The sequence below is a fragment of the Zeus faber genome (genome assembly GCF_960531495.2).
Source record: "Zeus faber genome assembly, chromosome: 1".
NCBI lineage: Eukaryota > Metazoa > Chordata > Actinopteri > Zeiformes > Zeidae > Zeus > Zeus faber.
The window spans coordinates 18,935,052-18,950,560 of record NC_137193.1 but is presented as its reverse complement, the minus strand read 5'-3'; the positions used below and the strand labels follow the sequence as shown (position 1 = coordinate 18,950,560).

Sequence of the window (15,509 nt, the reverse complement as noted above, 5' to 3'; positions counted from 1 at the left end):
TAATTTCTCAGATCTATTTCAACAGGTGTGTCATTGTCTACTCAAAACATTTGCACTTTACAACCCCAAGCATGACCAGAAATTCAACTCACTGAGACAAGGAGAGCTTTCCCTCTTGTTCAGTTTAATATTCCACTTTGTGATGCTGTTTTTCTTGCTGTGCCTCTCTGGCAGAACGCCCAGCGGCTGGCAGCCGGGGCCCAAGTGACTCAGACCCTCACCACGCCCGTGGTGTCCGTGGCCACGCCGAGCCTCCTGGCACAGGGGCTGCCCTTCTCCGCCATGCCCACAGCCTACAACACAGGTGACCTGAGAGGACATTGGATCTCAGGATCTCACAATTCCATTCAATTTTCAATGTACAGGGTCACAATTGAATTCAATATGGATTAATTTTGATGTTGATGAGATGGTTTATTATTAAATTCTATATCGAATGTTGTCAGTCTAATCGGATTTGGCTGTTCAATGCAAATATTGCGGGGGGAGCATGGAGGAACAGGGCACGAGCAGTTGCTTGTACCTAGGGTTAGGTAGCGCCCGGTATTAAACGGATCTGGGGCTAAACTATTAAAGACAGTAGTATTGATAAACTTGTATGTTACCAGTACTGTTAACGATATTGGAGAAATGAAGAAAAAATATTTTCTATTTATTTAGCCTATATAATCCATTTCTTACTTGCAATAAGATTAAAATATTCCTCTAAGAAGCATTTTAGCTATTATCAGCACAGACATCTCTCCTCGCTCTCTCTCTCTCTCTCTCTCTCTCTCTCTCTCTCCACCGGAATGGAGATATGCGCAAGGAGGGCGGGGCTGGTTCAGTCCCTCTTCCTCAAATTAAAACAACTAAAAACAGTGTGTTTTAAGTTGTTTTATTTGGAAGAATGGGGCACAGCAATCAGGGCACGTGGATGATTCACAAATATAAAAATATTTTTATGATTCCCCTTATTTATAATTCCTCATTGAAATGTTATCAATCTGCATTTTGTAAGCTTTTATCTGCCTTATCCTGTTATTGTAATGTACACTAACTGACAAAAACAATAACAAAAAAAACAAAACATTGCTCAACCTGAAGAATCTCAGTCTGACAGATTATTAGACTCTTCCACTTTCAGGGGGCAGCCCTAGAAAATGGTTGCATAACTTCCAAGCAAATTGTTAATCAAATCAAAGCCAGAAATTGAAACAATATAATTTAATTGTATTAAAGTATTCATTTAATTTATATGTATTTATTATTGGAGATGCATGCACAGAATTAGATCCCTTGTTTTTTGTTTTGTGTAATTGTATTATTATTAGGTATTGTAATATCAGTGAATACTTGGATACATTTTTGAGCTTGAGTTATACAATGGAGTGGAGGCGTTCCTATTAGCTGTCATTTGCGTACTCTTTGAAATGACTGCAATGTCTCGTCATTGTGTCATCAACATTTCATCATGGATTTAACTCCGCATTCCATTTTGGTCTCTCAGAATACCAGCTGACGAGCGCTGACATCACAGCTTTACATGCCCTGGCCTCACCTGGCGGCCTGTTGCCGACCAATGTGACCACATGGCAGCAGCAGCAGGTCTCCCAGCAGCAACAGCAGCAGCAACTGGCGTCACTCAGCAACTTGGTGTGAGTTCACTGTGTTAATTCTCTGGGCAGGGAGCGTTTTATTTTTTTGTTTTTGTTTTATTTTAATGCCCCCAGTCATCCATGGTCGCCTGTACCCAGGAAAAACTTTCAACATTTGGAACGACAGCGTTTATGCCACTGAACGGCTTTCTGGGCTGAACCGCTGACCCTCCCCCGAGTCAGTGTGCATCGCGTCTCATACCATGACTCTATTTTTATTCCAGCAATTCACATTCCCTAACCAGTAAATTAGTCTCTCACCAGCATCTCCACCTTCTCAGTTTCTCCATAACTCCACCTTTAACAGTATTTAGCCGATGGTTCCTGCTCCTGCAGATATTTGATTTAGCCGTGGCAGTGAAAGGGTTTTCAGGTGAAACCAGGTATAAGTATCATTAGAATTTGACAGATTCTTTGACCCCCAGTATTGAATCCTACTGTATAAATTGTCCAGCGCAGTAGGACTAGGAACAGCCTCTGTTGCGTTACATTTCTTTACAAAAAACCCCCCACAAATTTCTGCGTAGTTATTTCTTTCTTCTCATCTTAACCTTTCACAACAATACGATCTAATTCCCCTTAAATGAAAGGATTTGATTGCTTGTTGTATTTTCTTGCTTACACACGACAACCCCGGATGCCAAGTCGCACATTTTGCTGAGCGAGTGTAAATGTCTTGGATGTGGAATAATAACTACATCATAAAAAACATCACACCATTCAAATATAACTTCAAATATAACTAGTAGTGACTTCTACTGCTGTTATTTTGTATGTCATAAGACACGATAACACCTGGAATGAAGATGTTTCAGCAGCAGAAGTTGACAGAACAAGTTGGGAAAAAGTACAAAAATACAATGTAAACACGCAACGAGGGAGCACAAAGTGTCAGCTGTCACCTCTTTAATGAAAGAGTATCTTTGGGATATAAACGGAGATGAAGAGTATTTGTTCCTGTCCAGGTCCTCTCAGAGCTTATTAATTGCACACATTTGCACACAAGGGTGTGTACACAAGCATATGCCCGCAGCTCAACGTACACCATCTTCATCTCAAAAAGGCGAGACTCCCAGTGAGAGTACCCAGACCGAGCTCACACACTCTCCGGCGGAGCCGAGTGTGTGAGCGAGAAGCGGCTGTCCCTGAGTGCTACGGGAGTGTGAACACCAGACTCTTGAAGTGTGTTCTTTCCTCTTGTCCACAGCATGTGGGGTGTGGACAAACAGAACAGTGAGCTGTCCAGCCAGGTATCCAGTCTGGCTGCCAATCTGAGGTGAACAGCCAATAGCGTGTGTGTGTGATGTCAAAAGCTTGTGTGAACAGGATCCAGAGTCCACCTTCTGCTACAGGGTATTCCCTCTCAGGGTGTTAGGGTTTGGGCGGCAGAATGAAGGCAAATCACTGGCAAAACTCACAAGTGAAAAAAATAATCTTGCTGCACATCGACAGCACTTGCAAGCAAAGAAATCGACTTTGTTCTCCGCACAACACCAGTGCTTGTGAGCACCAAAAAACCGAAAAGTCATTGTGCGCCACCTCTCTCACTTATTATTTTCCTTTTTTCTATTTGGCCGTGGGCCAAAGATGTGGGCCTTTTGTTGAAAATACGTTATTGTTTATGCATATATTAAAATATTCCTATTTTTTGGCCCGATATTTATTTATTCATATATTGATCAGTTATTCTATTTTTGGTCATATTAATAAATTGATTGGTTTCTTAATATGACAGGCCCTTCTACACCTGCAAAGTCTCTTGAGGGCTACTCTTGCTTTTTGCATCCACGCTGTTGAACAGCCAGTCACAGCACAGCGCCGGACAAGGGGAGTGACCGGTTCAGGCAAACCCAAAAACCTTTTTGAGTTCGCAAAGTCTTTGTACTCAAAGTCTTTGGGGTGCGCCAATATTTCCTTTCGTTGCTTGTAAGTTTTGCCTTTGATTTACCTTCAGAGTTTCTAAAGCCTTCAACACCCTTCTGCATTCGGGATTCCACGTACATGTGCGGGTGTCAGGCACGTCGGTGCACTCCACCATACGTGGAGGAATGTTAAGGTGTGCAGCAGAGGCCATCGTCACCATTTACCAACCCAGAATATACAGAACAAGAATCCAGTCTGTTTATATGTCACTTTGAGGAGGGATCGCACAGATGTTTCTACCAACAAACCTTATCTGCAAGTCAGTCGTTGAGCTTCTCCTTTTCTGTGGCGTTCTGGTGTTAGGGTTATGGTTTGCTCTAGTTCCGTCTTTCCAGCTCTTGGTGCCAGATCTCCTCACCTGCTCATACATTGAGCGTTTAACGTGAAGTTTCGACCTTGGGGAGGGGTGTGTCTGCTCCCTCTCAAGTTTCTACACAAAGACATCGGCGCGCCTCTTAGCATGTTTCTCACAGGAACTCGTCATATGCAAGCGTAACAACACACCCACGTAAACAAACGCACAGACTGGATTTTATCACACTGGGCAGAAATTACAGCTCTAATTAAGAACAGGGAAACATTTGCATGTGCTTTATTTGAAAAGATGTTTACGTTCGGATATTTAAAATCTACCATTCTGTTTCCTTTTACCCCATGGCTGCGACATAAAGCAAAACTGCGGAATTCAGATTATATTGTATTATATAATTGTAGTTCCTTGGTATTTAGTTCTTCACCTGCTCTCAGCATTGTTTATCTTACTGTGCAGATTATTGTATATGTGTCTGATTTGACCAAAGTTACTTTTGGGGAAAAATAAAAACATTGTTGCGAAGGACTTTGCTGGCAATGATGTTTTTATCCCCCTTTTCCACACATGCCTTTTGAATTCACCTTTCTTTTGTTTTGGGCTCCAACCTTATCTTTTCCTCCCCACAGCGTTGGCTCTCCGTCCAACCTGCTGTTGGGTAGAGATGAGTGGTTGGGCCGGTACTGTATCACACTCGCTGTTTCCCGTGTGTCTGTGTGCTTTTGGCTGCCTTTCCTCAGCATGTCCACTTGTATCTGCAGTCAAACAGGAAAGAGACAAAGTTCCGGTTTCCACCATGTTCCCTAACCTAGGATATACCTTCTTTTTTTTTTTTTTTGTTTGTTTTACGCGTCATAGCAAACCACACTGTCATTCAAACCATTTCATGCTCTCTGGGCTGTTTTCATGGATTTCTTTGAGGAGTTTTGGGTTGTTGCAGGACCTGTGCTTGGAAACTGCTTGGAATGGATTGGGTTGTTGAACCGGGTCATGTGGCTTTTCCTTGTTGGTGCTCTGCCATGTGATGTGGAGTTTTTTTGTTTGGTTTAAATGCATTTTTAAGTGATGATTAATTACTCATAACTCCTTTTTCTCTCCTCCATCCTCAAATTTCTGCCTGGTCTTTTCCCTCCCGCTCACTGGTCATCTCCAGGCCCATCACCCACATACCTCAAGGAGCGATGCTGGCGGTCAACACAAACTCCAACGTGAGCATCAAGTCGGAGCCCGTGTCGCCGGGTCGGGACCGCAGCACCCCGTGCCCTCCGCCCTCCTCCACCCCCTCGGGCGGGGCCATCCTGACGGCGCCGCCGCATTACCCAGGCTCCCTGCTGTGCCTGGAGCCTCCAACCGGCCGCTCCCCGGCCGACAGCATCAGCAGCAACGCCAGCTCCTACGAAGGCAGTGACCGCGACGACTCTGGAGCGGCGGGAGGAGGGGGCGGGGCATCGGGCGCCACTGGGAACTCCGGCGGCCGGTCCCTCCCGCCCGACTTCAGCCCCTCGGCTGAGCTCCTGAGGGTGCAGAGCGAGCCGGAGCAGGAAGGAGGGAACGTGAAACGCATGAGGCTGGACGCCTGGGTCACATAGAGGCCCCACGGTTATGGTTTGACCCCCCCAACCACCCCATCCCCCCCATCCCACCCCACCCGTACCCCACCACACCTAACCCTCATGACACACAGCCCCACGTACCCTCACATCCTGTTCTGGTTCCTCACTGCCATGTGACACTAGCATCACACCGATCCCCTCCGTGGCTCCACCCAGACGTACCAGGCTCTGAACCCGTGGGGGAGCGGGTTCGACGGAGGGGAGGAAGGGCATTGAACATAGGGACGGTAAAATCACTTCAAACTGCAAACCGCCTCAGTGGAACTGAGACTTACTTTAAAGACTTCCCGCAAACTGGGGAACCAGTTGGGAAACCAATTTCTTCTCTTACATTGATTGGAAACCAGTTTGTTCCATTTGAAAACTGCGTCCTCAGATCCCCGGACGTGGAATCTCCCTCGTGGATCCACGGCCCGCTCCGCTGCAGAGCTCACAGCGATATCGCTGACACATACCGAGGGGGAGCGTCCGCCATATTTATTATCAAAGCCCTGCACTTCAATATTCGTTGTCATTTGCTCTTCTTCCATCGTTCCCTTTTCAAAATGCACTTCTGGAAGTTACTTTGCTCGGTTCGGCCGAGAGCGACGCCTGAGCAAGGGCCGCTCGGTAAAGATGTTTTTCCCCGAACGGATCCCTCCGCTGCCACATTTAGCACTCCTGCTCCAAGCCCCGCCCTCGGGTGGCACTTTATGACCAACCTGTGCTCCCGGCCCGGGAGTCGAGTATCTCGCCAGAGTGCCAATATCAACCTTTTTTGAAATGCCAAATGCCTCTCGTGCAGTGCGGGGACACTGAAGAATATCACTCTGTCACTCTCACAGCGATGACTTAAAACCACGATACACAACTGTAAAGGAAGCTCTCTTCGCACCGCCCTCCTCGTCCTACTCCGCTCCTCTCAGCTCAACACTCTGGGAGGGTCGTGCCTCCAGACGTCCAACCCGTCCCTCGGCGCGCCACCAGTAGAGTCCATCCAGGTCGACGCCCGGCGTGCGCCGATCGCTCGGTAGGGAAGTGTTTGCTCCTCTCAGTCCAAGTGTTCTTGTTCTGTTGGTATTTTAAATCTGTTTTGAAGGTCTGTTAGTTGTCAAGAAGTAGGAATTTAATGACTATAAAAATCACTCCTTATACGACAAAAACAAAAAACAAAACAAAAAAAAAAAAAGCTTTGATGTCCTCTTTAGCTCTCTCTAGCTCTCCTTGGCTCTTTGCTGTGTTTCGAAAAGAGGAAGGAAAACATGTTTTCTATATTTCTACAGCTTCAGTTGGCAGCAAAAAGTGAAATAGCTTTTCAGCTTGGACGATGTGTATGTACATATGAATATATTTGCATAGATTTTGCTAGATATCCCTAAAACAAGCAATGTGTTGATTCTCAGTGGATCTGTTTGCATATATGAGTGTGACTTTCCCATGTGTTGGCTCTGTGTGGCAGGGGTCACGCCACAGCAGGTCGGGCCAGTGAATCCAGCGTCGTTTCAGTAAAAACCTCTTTGACGCTCGTGGTGGTGTGTGCACTTTGTCGGCCACTCACAGAGGCCTTCGTTGTGGTGTCATCATATTCTGCTGCCACGCCCTGAAGTTAAAACTCCCATTTTCTTTACGGCCGCCGTGAATTTGATGGAAATGTGGTGCGAGGCTGGCATCTCCCGTTTAAAGATAGAAGTGTAGGAAACAAAACAGAACTTTGCAGCCATGTGAAATTATGATCATGACAACATTTGAAAACATTTTTGTATCAGACACTTGGACTCCCCCAGAAACAGCATGAACTTCACTCTGCCGAGTCTTGTATCGTGTCCCACACATTTGTTTTGACTGCAACTGTGGATGTAGATGTTTGTGTAAATGCAGAAACACGCACACACACACACACGAGTTCATAATATTGTACATATTGTTGGTTGTGTGGTGTAGTGGAAATATTCAAAGTGAGCGCTTTCCGTCCGTGTAAAGGAAGAAGCCAGAATAGACGCTGGTGTTGGCATGGTTTGCAGTGTAAGAAAAGCCCTAAAATGGTCCAGTTCAGTTTAAAATGTAGCAGAGATAAAAATCACGGCACGGCAGTAGATCCAAACCACGGCTTGTCGCAGTTTCGTTCTCTGTAATCGGGCCGTTTTTATCGTTACTCATATCGTCACACAGCGGGAGGATTTCAGTTTTTCCATTCAGTCCATTTGACAAAATCTGAGTTTCCACCGATGCTGACGTCAGAGAACGTTTGGATCCTCGGCCGATCGGTAGCGTAAGCAGGTGTTCCTGCAGACGGAGCGGATGAAAGCGGACTCTTCACGCACCCATCTAAGTGGGATTAAATTCATTTCATCTTGACAAAATGCACTTCCATCTGAACACGTTTCCTTCGTCGGAGCCGGTGATCGGCTAAAATATGTGACACCACAACAAATTGGCTTCAGCGTCCTGCTTCCTGCGGGACTATGTACAGAAGGTTCTCTGTCCAATCTAGCAATTTAGTCTCAAGACAATCTATATGAGAAATGAAAACCTGCACCCCTGTTTCTTGTTGTGTTCAATGTTTTTAAAAATCTCACTATTTTTGGATTGTTAATTTGTGCTGGTGACCAGTTCCATTGTCTATTATTCTAATAATATTATGGAGCTTTTATTTTATCGCTATTTTGTGTAGGATAGCCAACTTATTTTTTTTTTTTTTTACCTACTTTATCATACACAAAGTACTGGTTTCCTTTTTTGAAACAACTTGCTGAAAATTGCACGATCAGTTATTGTGGTATTATCAAATGCAATGAAGGAAATACCATTTAAATGCTGCAATTTTAATTAAGATACAGAATATATTTATAAAAAGGGGGAAACGGACAAATTTATAATTCAAGAAATTTGAAAAAGGTGCATGCATGGGATAAAAGTAACACCACGTTATATTACATAATGTAATGATAAACATGCATCACAAGTGAGCTAGAAACAGCTCAGAAAAATGTAGCATATGAAATACTAAAGATGAAATTGATAGCTAATATATTGTGTTGAGCTAGTCTGCTTTGGGTTTGTTGTAAAGGAATATTTCTTTTTGTTGTTTTTTGAGAATGATATACAATTTGTGTATATTTTCATATACAAAGTATGCACTGATGTTATTAAAATTCTATACCGCTTTTACAAAAAAGTGTTTGTTGTACCAAAGTATCCAAGTCCCTTGAAACCTTATCCTTTTTGCGTATGTTTTACCGTATTTTATATATTAAATAGACAAACTGAGTGAAATGGATTTAAATCTGTGTTTTATTTTACACCATGAAATCACAAAGTGAGGTGTGGGCTGAATCAATTCTCTCTTCGTCTGAACACAAATCACAATTTATTTAGCCAAACTACACATGTGGAACTCCATGTTTTAGACAAAGATCTAGGTTCATTCAACAGTCAACTTCTTTATATATATTTTTTTCCCTTGGAATGGAATTCCCACAGATTTTTAAAATGTAGTCCATGCCTGACTGAATTCAACCAAATGCAAATAAAGGGTGTGACGTGGCAGGAAACAGCAGCAACGCTAACAAGGGCTTTCCTACAGCAATTAAGCAATAACATTTCATAACGCCCCATTTAGCAGAAATCCCCCATATTGAATGGTATAATCATGACATTTATCAGACAAGGTTTTATAATTATGATCCTTGTAGGTCTGCATAACAAGTTTGATACTTTTGCTTTTTTACATGTTTGATCTATTCGATGCCATGAATTCAGACGACATATGTATATTTGGCCTGTTGCCTTGTCGGCACGGAAATAAAATACAATTAATTTGTGAGTCGCCAGCACCGCGGCCTGTCCGAATTCCAGTCACGTGAAGATCTGAATCTCTCAAAAGAGCAGAACGTTTTATCACTACAAGTGTCTCCTCGTCCACCATGTCCCTGTCTGTTTTTTTTTTCTAATTGTTGGGACCTCCTGACTGTATATCATTCTGAACTTTTGGCAAATTCAGATAAAGAAATAAGTTGCATTTACAGTACATTGCATTAGGAACACAGCTTGACATTTGAATTATTTGCCATCCTGTCTTTTATGTTTGGAGTGGATTCATATTCCTACTTATTTTGTTCAATTTGGGGGTTAATTGGATTAAATGGAACATTTATGCTACACAGTGGCAAGAAACAAATCCAGTAACTGCTGCAGATTGTGGTAATCTGGTTTTATTAAGTCTGTAAAGGGTCAAACTCATAGAAATGACTTCCCACATTAACATACTTGATTGATCCTTCAAGAAACACCAGAGAATATTTAGAGGCAGCACAGCAATTAAGGCTGTTGTACAAGTAAAAAAAATGAAAAGAATAAGAGCTCCTGATTATTACAAACCATTGTAGGGTGTCAAGTCTTCAAAGAAGAATGGAATGTTTCAAATTAACATGTGCAATATCAGCATTTCATTACAATAAAATCCTCTTTATGGCATTCAATATCAAAACATTACTACAAAATATCTTAGCTCAGGACGAGCAGTCGTTGGCAAACTCTTCCAGTTCATGAGTCACCTTTGGTTTCATGTGAACCTTCGATCCAGCTTCCTGGTAAACATCACATTTCTTCCTTTACTTTTGCAGCAGCGTTCCTGAACCCTGCTGCAACTCATCCTCTTATTGTCAGAGCAAAATACAGAAAGGTGTAAACAAACCTTTCAGTGTCCACAAGACCATGAACCATAATAAGAATATTTGACCAGGTCACATCTCCAGCTTTACTGTTTTCAATACAGAGCAGAGGGTTTGTGTAAAACATTTTTCCCATATTGGCATCTGCAAGCTCTGGAAGACTGGATTTCCAGGACAAACCTGCAGAACAGCCTGTGGCCGCCGGATGTCTGTCAATGGACTGACTTAGTTGAGGGGGGGGGGGGGGGGAGAGAGAGAGACAGACAGAGACAGACAGACAGACAGACAGAGAGACAGAGACAGAGCCGTACAATGTCGAAGGGCTGCATCACAGATTAAATTAGATGTTAGTTTAAGCTCCTCAGCCAAACCACCTGGGCATGGGCGGTGGCGTGGTGGGCGGCTCCACGTCAAAGACGGCTCCTTGTCCCACGGACGAGCAGACGTAGTACAGGTTGGCTCCCAGCATTACCAGTATGGGGAAGAAGGAGAGGCCGAAGCCCAGTCCCCTCAGGCTACTGCCCAGAGACAAACACACCCAGTAGATGAGCCTGAGCACAGAAAAACACACCAGTCACTCTAATACTGTAACACTGCGTTACAGAATTACACTGAACTGTTGAACAAGATTAGGAATATGTGGCATCCCACACACACACTCCTAAAGTTCAATTTGTTGTAATGGTCCAAATGAGCAAAGAGTTTGACAGTGGAACAAAACGTCCACGTCAGCCATGATCCAGTCCCTCCAACTGGAACACCAGGAGAACCCCTGGGCAAAGTTACTTCTCCCCCCCCCCGACACTTCCACGCCCTTGTGTGCCGGCTGATTTCAGTAGCTATTCCCTCCTGCTCAACCTGCTTTGCTGCACCCTCTCCACCTCTCCTGCATCCACCTGTTGGACTCTACTCTTCTATCCAAATGGCGGCATTCGAGCTCGTCACTCCTATTTATAGCTCACTAAGTTCGCCTCCACTTTCTGTACACCTTGCCTGGGGTGATGAGCAAATGACAAACTCATGACAAAAATAAAAAGAGCAATTTTAAGTGAATCTCAGAGCTGTCTGTATGTAGAAACACATTATAACTACAAACTGGGACCGGATGCAAAAGTAAATTGTCCCGACAGATCAGCAGAAAGACAAAAACAGAGCTGTGTGAGCTTGTGAACACGCACCGTCCTAAGGAGAAGACGATGCTGAGCAGGGGGACGAGCTTCAGCAGATCCTGGTCGATGTACGTGGCCGTAACCGTCAGCTGCAGGAAGAAGAGGAGGAAGAGGAGCAGGGAGTCGTTGACATAGTGCCAGTGCACCGCCACCTCCCTGCTCTCCAGTTTGCCCTGGTAGAGCGGACTCAGCTGCCCGAAACGCAGCCTGGCCACACCCTGCACCACCACGCCTGACAGGGAGGAGGTGGGGAGAGAGGGACGGGTGGAATTGTGGGGATTATTTTGCGAATTATTTGAAAATTGCATTGGAGTAGTTCAAGAGCAAATCTGAAATTGAATATAACATTTACCTCTTAAATGCATTTTGTTCGTTTGCTAATATTGTTACTATTTGATTGTGTTCTATTAAGAAAAAGCACTGAGTCGAATGTTGTGTCGGAAAGACGCAATAAAAATACAAGGTTTTTATTAACATTATCACCACAAAGAATAATCCTATTGATACAAATTCAATCATATTGTTAAAGACTGGGGTAGGCTTAGAACAAATTTCAATTACAATAAATTATCATTGTCAATTTCAGCCACTTACCAAGCAAGATGGGCACAATGGCAAAGAATGCGCAGTGCAGTGTGTAGACCACCCTGAGCGGGGCGCCCTCGAGCAGCGGAGCATCAAAGGGCAGGAGGGAGTAGCCGCCCCAGAGCAGGAAGGGGAAGAGGAGAAGAGCAGCAGCTATCCCCAAAGCCACCTTCAGCTTCTCACTGCACACGTTCTCACACACATCTGAAGGAACAAGGAAAAGTACATTTCTATTTACAAATAGAATTGTATATTTTCTGGTATGGATTAGTGAAATGATAGATATACGATGTTTACCTCCTTATAATGGATCAGCCAAAAATAAAAGGCTTCAAAGAAATTGAGAGATTGTGAGAGAAGCGTGTTTTTTATTTATTTATTTTTTAAGTAGAACGAATGACCCCAATGTAATATTTTCATTCCAGTGTATTTAGATTACGATATTTCAACAAAAATGGCAGCAAGGTGACTATGAATCCTGATTAAACAAAGACCGTAGTATAACTGGTTTGACATGATCAAATATTTTGGACACAGTGGCAGCACAGAGTCATTTTGTTTCCCAGTATTCTATGTTTGATACTCACATATGTACTGGTCATCCTCCTCGGTCCACTTGGACTCGTACTGTGGGCCCCAGGCAGGTTCCGGCTCTGGTTCCTTGTCAGGGATCCTCTCTGCGTGGTGTGGACTCTCCCTGGAAACGTCCTTGAGCAATGGATTCCGGATGTTGACTTTGGGTGTAAAAACCAAGCCTGGTTTCTCTGTGAGCCAACTGACCGAGCCGCAGTCTCCCTTCTTTACATCATCATCATCTGCCAACGACCCCCCATTCACTGGCTCATCCTCCCTCCACCTCTCCCCCTCTGGCATGCTCTCCCTCCATTTGTCCTTCCTCCATGTGTCCTCCAGGACGACTGGACTTCTGTTCACCAGTTTCTCCTCCTCATCTTCAGCTCCCCCACCCCCACCCTTGTCTCCAGGCCACGGCAGAGTACTGGGCTCCAGCAGAGCCGATCCAGGTCCCTCCTCGTCCCCATCCATGTATTCTCCCCCATCTTCCCGTCGCTCCCGTTCGCCACTCGTGTTGTCCTCACCTCGTCCCGGCATTCCAGGTCCAGCTGTGGGGTCATTGGTTATAGCACTGGAAGGAACTGCTGCTTCCTTCAATTCTGTGGTCGAGGGACGTTTTTCAGGCATAGCTACAATATAATTGTATTATTATAATGATTTTCTCTTTTCGTCAGTAAGTTATTCTTCTGCGACCCAGGTTCATTGTTTCTGATTTAGAGGACGGTCACACGGGAGCCTGTTCGTTCTGGGAAAAAAAAACAAAAAACAGCAAATGTTCAAAAAGTTAATGCTAAGACAAAAGGAAAGGAAAGGAAAGGAAAGTTCATTACTCATACGGGCGTGTTTCAGGTTTTATTACCGACGCTATGTTGTCCTTTGACTCGCTACACTTCAATATCTGCGGACCCCGTTTTAAAAATGATGCGATCGGTCCGGTGATCTTGATTTGTTGAGTGTGTTTGAGTGTTGACTATACCACGAGATGAACACTGGCCGTGAGTTATACCTACAAAGTTACATTTGGGGAGTATTTCGAGGAGATTTTACCCCCATATGCCGTTGCTATATTTTCATACTTTCTGAAAGATGGGATGAGAGAATAAATAAATAAATCTAGGATTTGAGAATTGTCAGTTTCGGCCACGTTCGATTCCAGCTCCCCCCCCCCCCCCCAAAAAAACTATTCAGACAAACAACTTTGCCGGCGATACTACTCTTACAGAGATCCCCCCCCCATTCAGTCCAAGTGCAGAAGTGCTTTGCGTTTCACCAAAAAAAAAAAAAAAACTGTCAGAGTTTAAGATTGTTGTAGCAATTTCAATGTAGGGCGGACATATAACAAAACCACAGCTTCTACCAAACCGACATCGCAGTTAACGAGTGTGTGGGGGGGGGGAGAAACAGCGCAGCAATAGCAGCACATGAGGAATTCTTATCTTTAAACTGAATAACATGGACTTTGCCTCCCCATGGCCGGAACCGTGCGAACAGAAGTTCAACGGCGAACGCGAGACAACGCGACATTAGCTTTGTAATTAGATAAGCTCAGCCACCTGCTGCACCCCACGCTAACACAGTATCACGCAGCCGCCGCCGCGCCGTACGTAAACGCGGCCACGCACACCTTCGATACACCTATGGCGACACCAACACGCGAAGCATTTACTGTAGCGTGCTGTTGTATTTAGGGAGTTGGGACGTCTACTCCGCGGGCCCGGGCGCGCTGGGGTGCGGGAGGTCAGGAATGCAGCTCCGGAATAAAACCTGTTGAACGAGCCGCAGTGAGGAAACACGCCGAGTCCGAGTTGTTTACCGACGGTCAAACTTTCGGTCCTTTTTTTTTTTACTTCTATAACTGCAGGGAGACGGTACTTACCCGCCACCGCCGGCGTTCTCCAACCGGCGGATCCGATAAAAAAAACAAAACGAGTTTAAAACGAATGTCCACGGCAGCTCGGGCGTCGGGAGGCTCCTGCGTCCGGTGATTTTCAGGTGAGTCCAGGTGTGACGCCAGACTCCAGGACGATCCGTTCGTAGCGGGTTCAAAACCGTTCGGGCGATTCAAAACGACTCGGCGCAATTCATATTGAATGTGACTTAATTACACTTCCACCTCCCAGCTCAAATCAATCGTTTCTGATTCAAGATTGAAGATTTTTATTCGTCACATACATGTACATACTTTCATACATATATGCAGTGAAATGTAATGCAACGCACCCGGTGATAACACACAATATGTCCCAGGAAATTTTTTTCTAATAGCCCAACTAAAAAACGTAATACAGTAAGTCGAATACTTATAGAATAAAATAAAAATATAGAGAATAAAATGAAAAACAATAAAAATAAAATGAAATCAAATGGGATAGAGGGAATATGCTTATGTATATGGAATAGGCAATGGATTCACATGTCGTATTTCTCTGCTAAAAAAAAAAAAAAAGAACCTTGTGGGAGAACTGGGCTTAAACGGTGTTTGGGATCCACGCTCTGCTTCCTTCCGCCAAAACGAGGAACTTTGACAGAAGGAAACGATTCGCTGTGAGAACCCAGAGCCGGCGGCCGCCTCGGACTCTGGCCCCTCGTTCGCCGTAAAGTCCTCCGCGAAGCGAGCGAGCGGACGGACGGAGAGTCGGGGGGGGACCGAACGACTCTCTCTCAGCGGAGGGGGGCTCTCGGGGAACCGGGTCCGTCCAAGCGGCGGCGCCTCTCGTCCCGAGCGTCCAGGTGCGTCGCTCTGTGGCCACGTGACCGGGCTGCTGTGGGCGGAGCGTCGGCGGAGGGTCCACGCGACCAGATCGCGCGCCAAGGCGGAAGCGCTTCCCAGCCTCAGTTCCGCGAGGGGACGAGGGGACGAGGGGAAAAGGGGAAAAGGGGGGACGAGGGGAAAAGGGGGGACGAGGGGACGAGGGGAAAAGGGGGGACGAGGGGACGGGGGGACGAGGGGACGAGGGGACGGGGGGGGCGCGGTGGTGACGAAAACCACCGCGCCCCGCAGAGCTGGCGGGGTCTCGGCGACCCAGCGACGACCAGAGGACGTTCATGTG

General features: G+C 45.3%; 2 protein-coding genes across 6 annotated transcripts in view; one reads left to right on the top strand and one right to left on the bottom strand.

Moving 5' to 3' along the window:
- The window catches only part of LOC307234314 (myocyte-specific enhancer factor 2D homolog), a 28,876-nt gene extending 20,141 nt beyond the window's left edge, over positions 1-8,735 (top strand). For 4 of the 5 annotated variants that reach the window (XM_080005981.1, XM_080005979.1, XM_080005980.1 and 1 more), the window contains 5 exons: positions 175-304; positions 1,490-1,637; positions 2,845-2,913; positions 4,500-4,550; positions 5,024-8,735. In XM_080005981.1, coding sequence (XP_079862107.1) covers positions 175-304; positions 1,490-1,637; positions 2,845-2,913; positions 4,500-4,550; positions 5,024-5,459 — 834 coding nt within the window. In that variant the 3' untranslated portion in view covers positions 5,460-8,735. The remainder of the gene's footprint in view (positions 1-174; positions 305-1,489; positions 1,638-2,844; positions 2,914-4,499; positions 4,551-5,023) is intronic. The other variant, XM_080005982.1, reaches the window with a different exon arrangement.
- Positions 8,736-10,493: 1,758 nt separating this feature from the next.
- tmem79a (transmembrane protein 79a) lies at positions 10,494-13,086 on the bottom strand (the record flags this gene model as incomplete). Its single annotated transcript, XM_080013110.1, has 4 exons — positions 10,494-10,683; positions 11,311-11,533; positions 11,896-12,090; positions 12,474-13,086. The coding sequence occupies 4 exons, from the start codon at positions 13,084-13,086 to the stop codon at positions 10,494-10,496; spliced, it is 1,221 nt and encodes a 406-aa protein (XP_079869236.1).
- Positions 13,087-15,509: the final 2,423 nt, after the last annotated feature.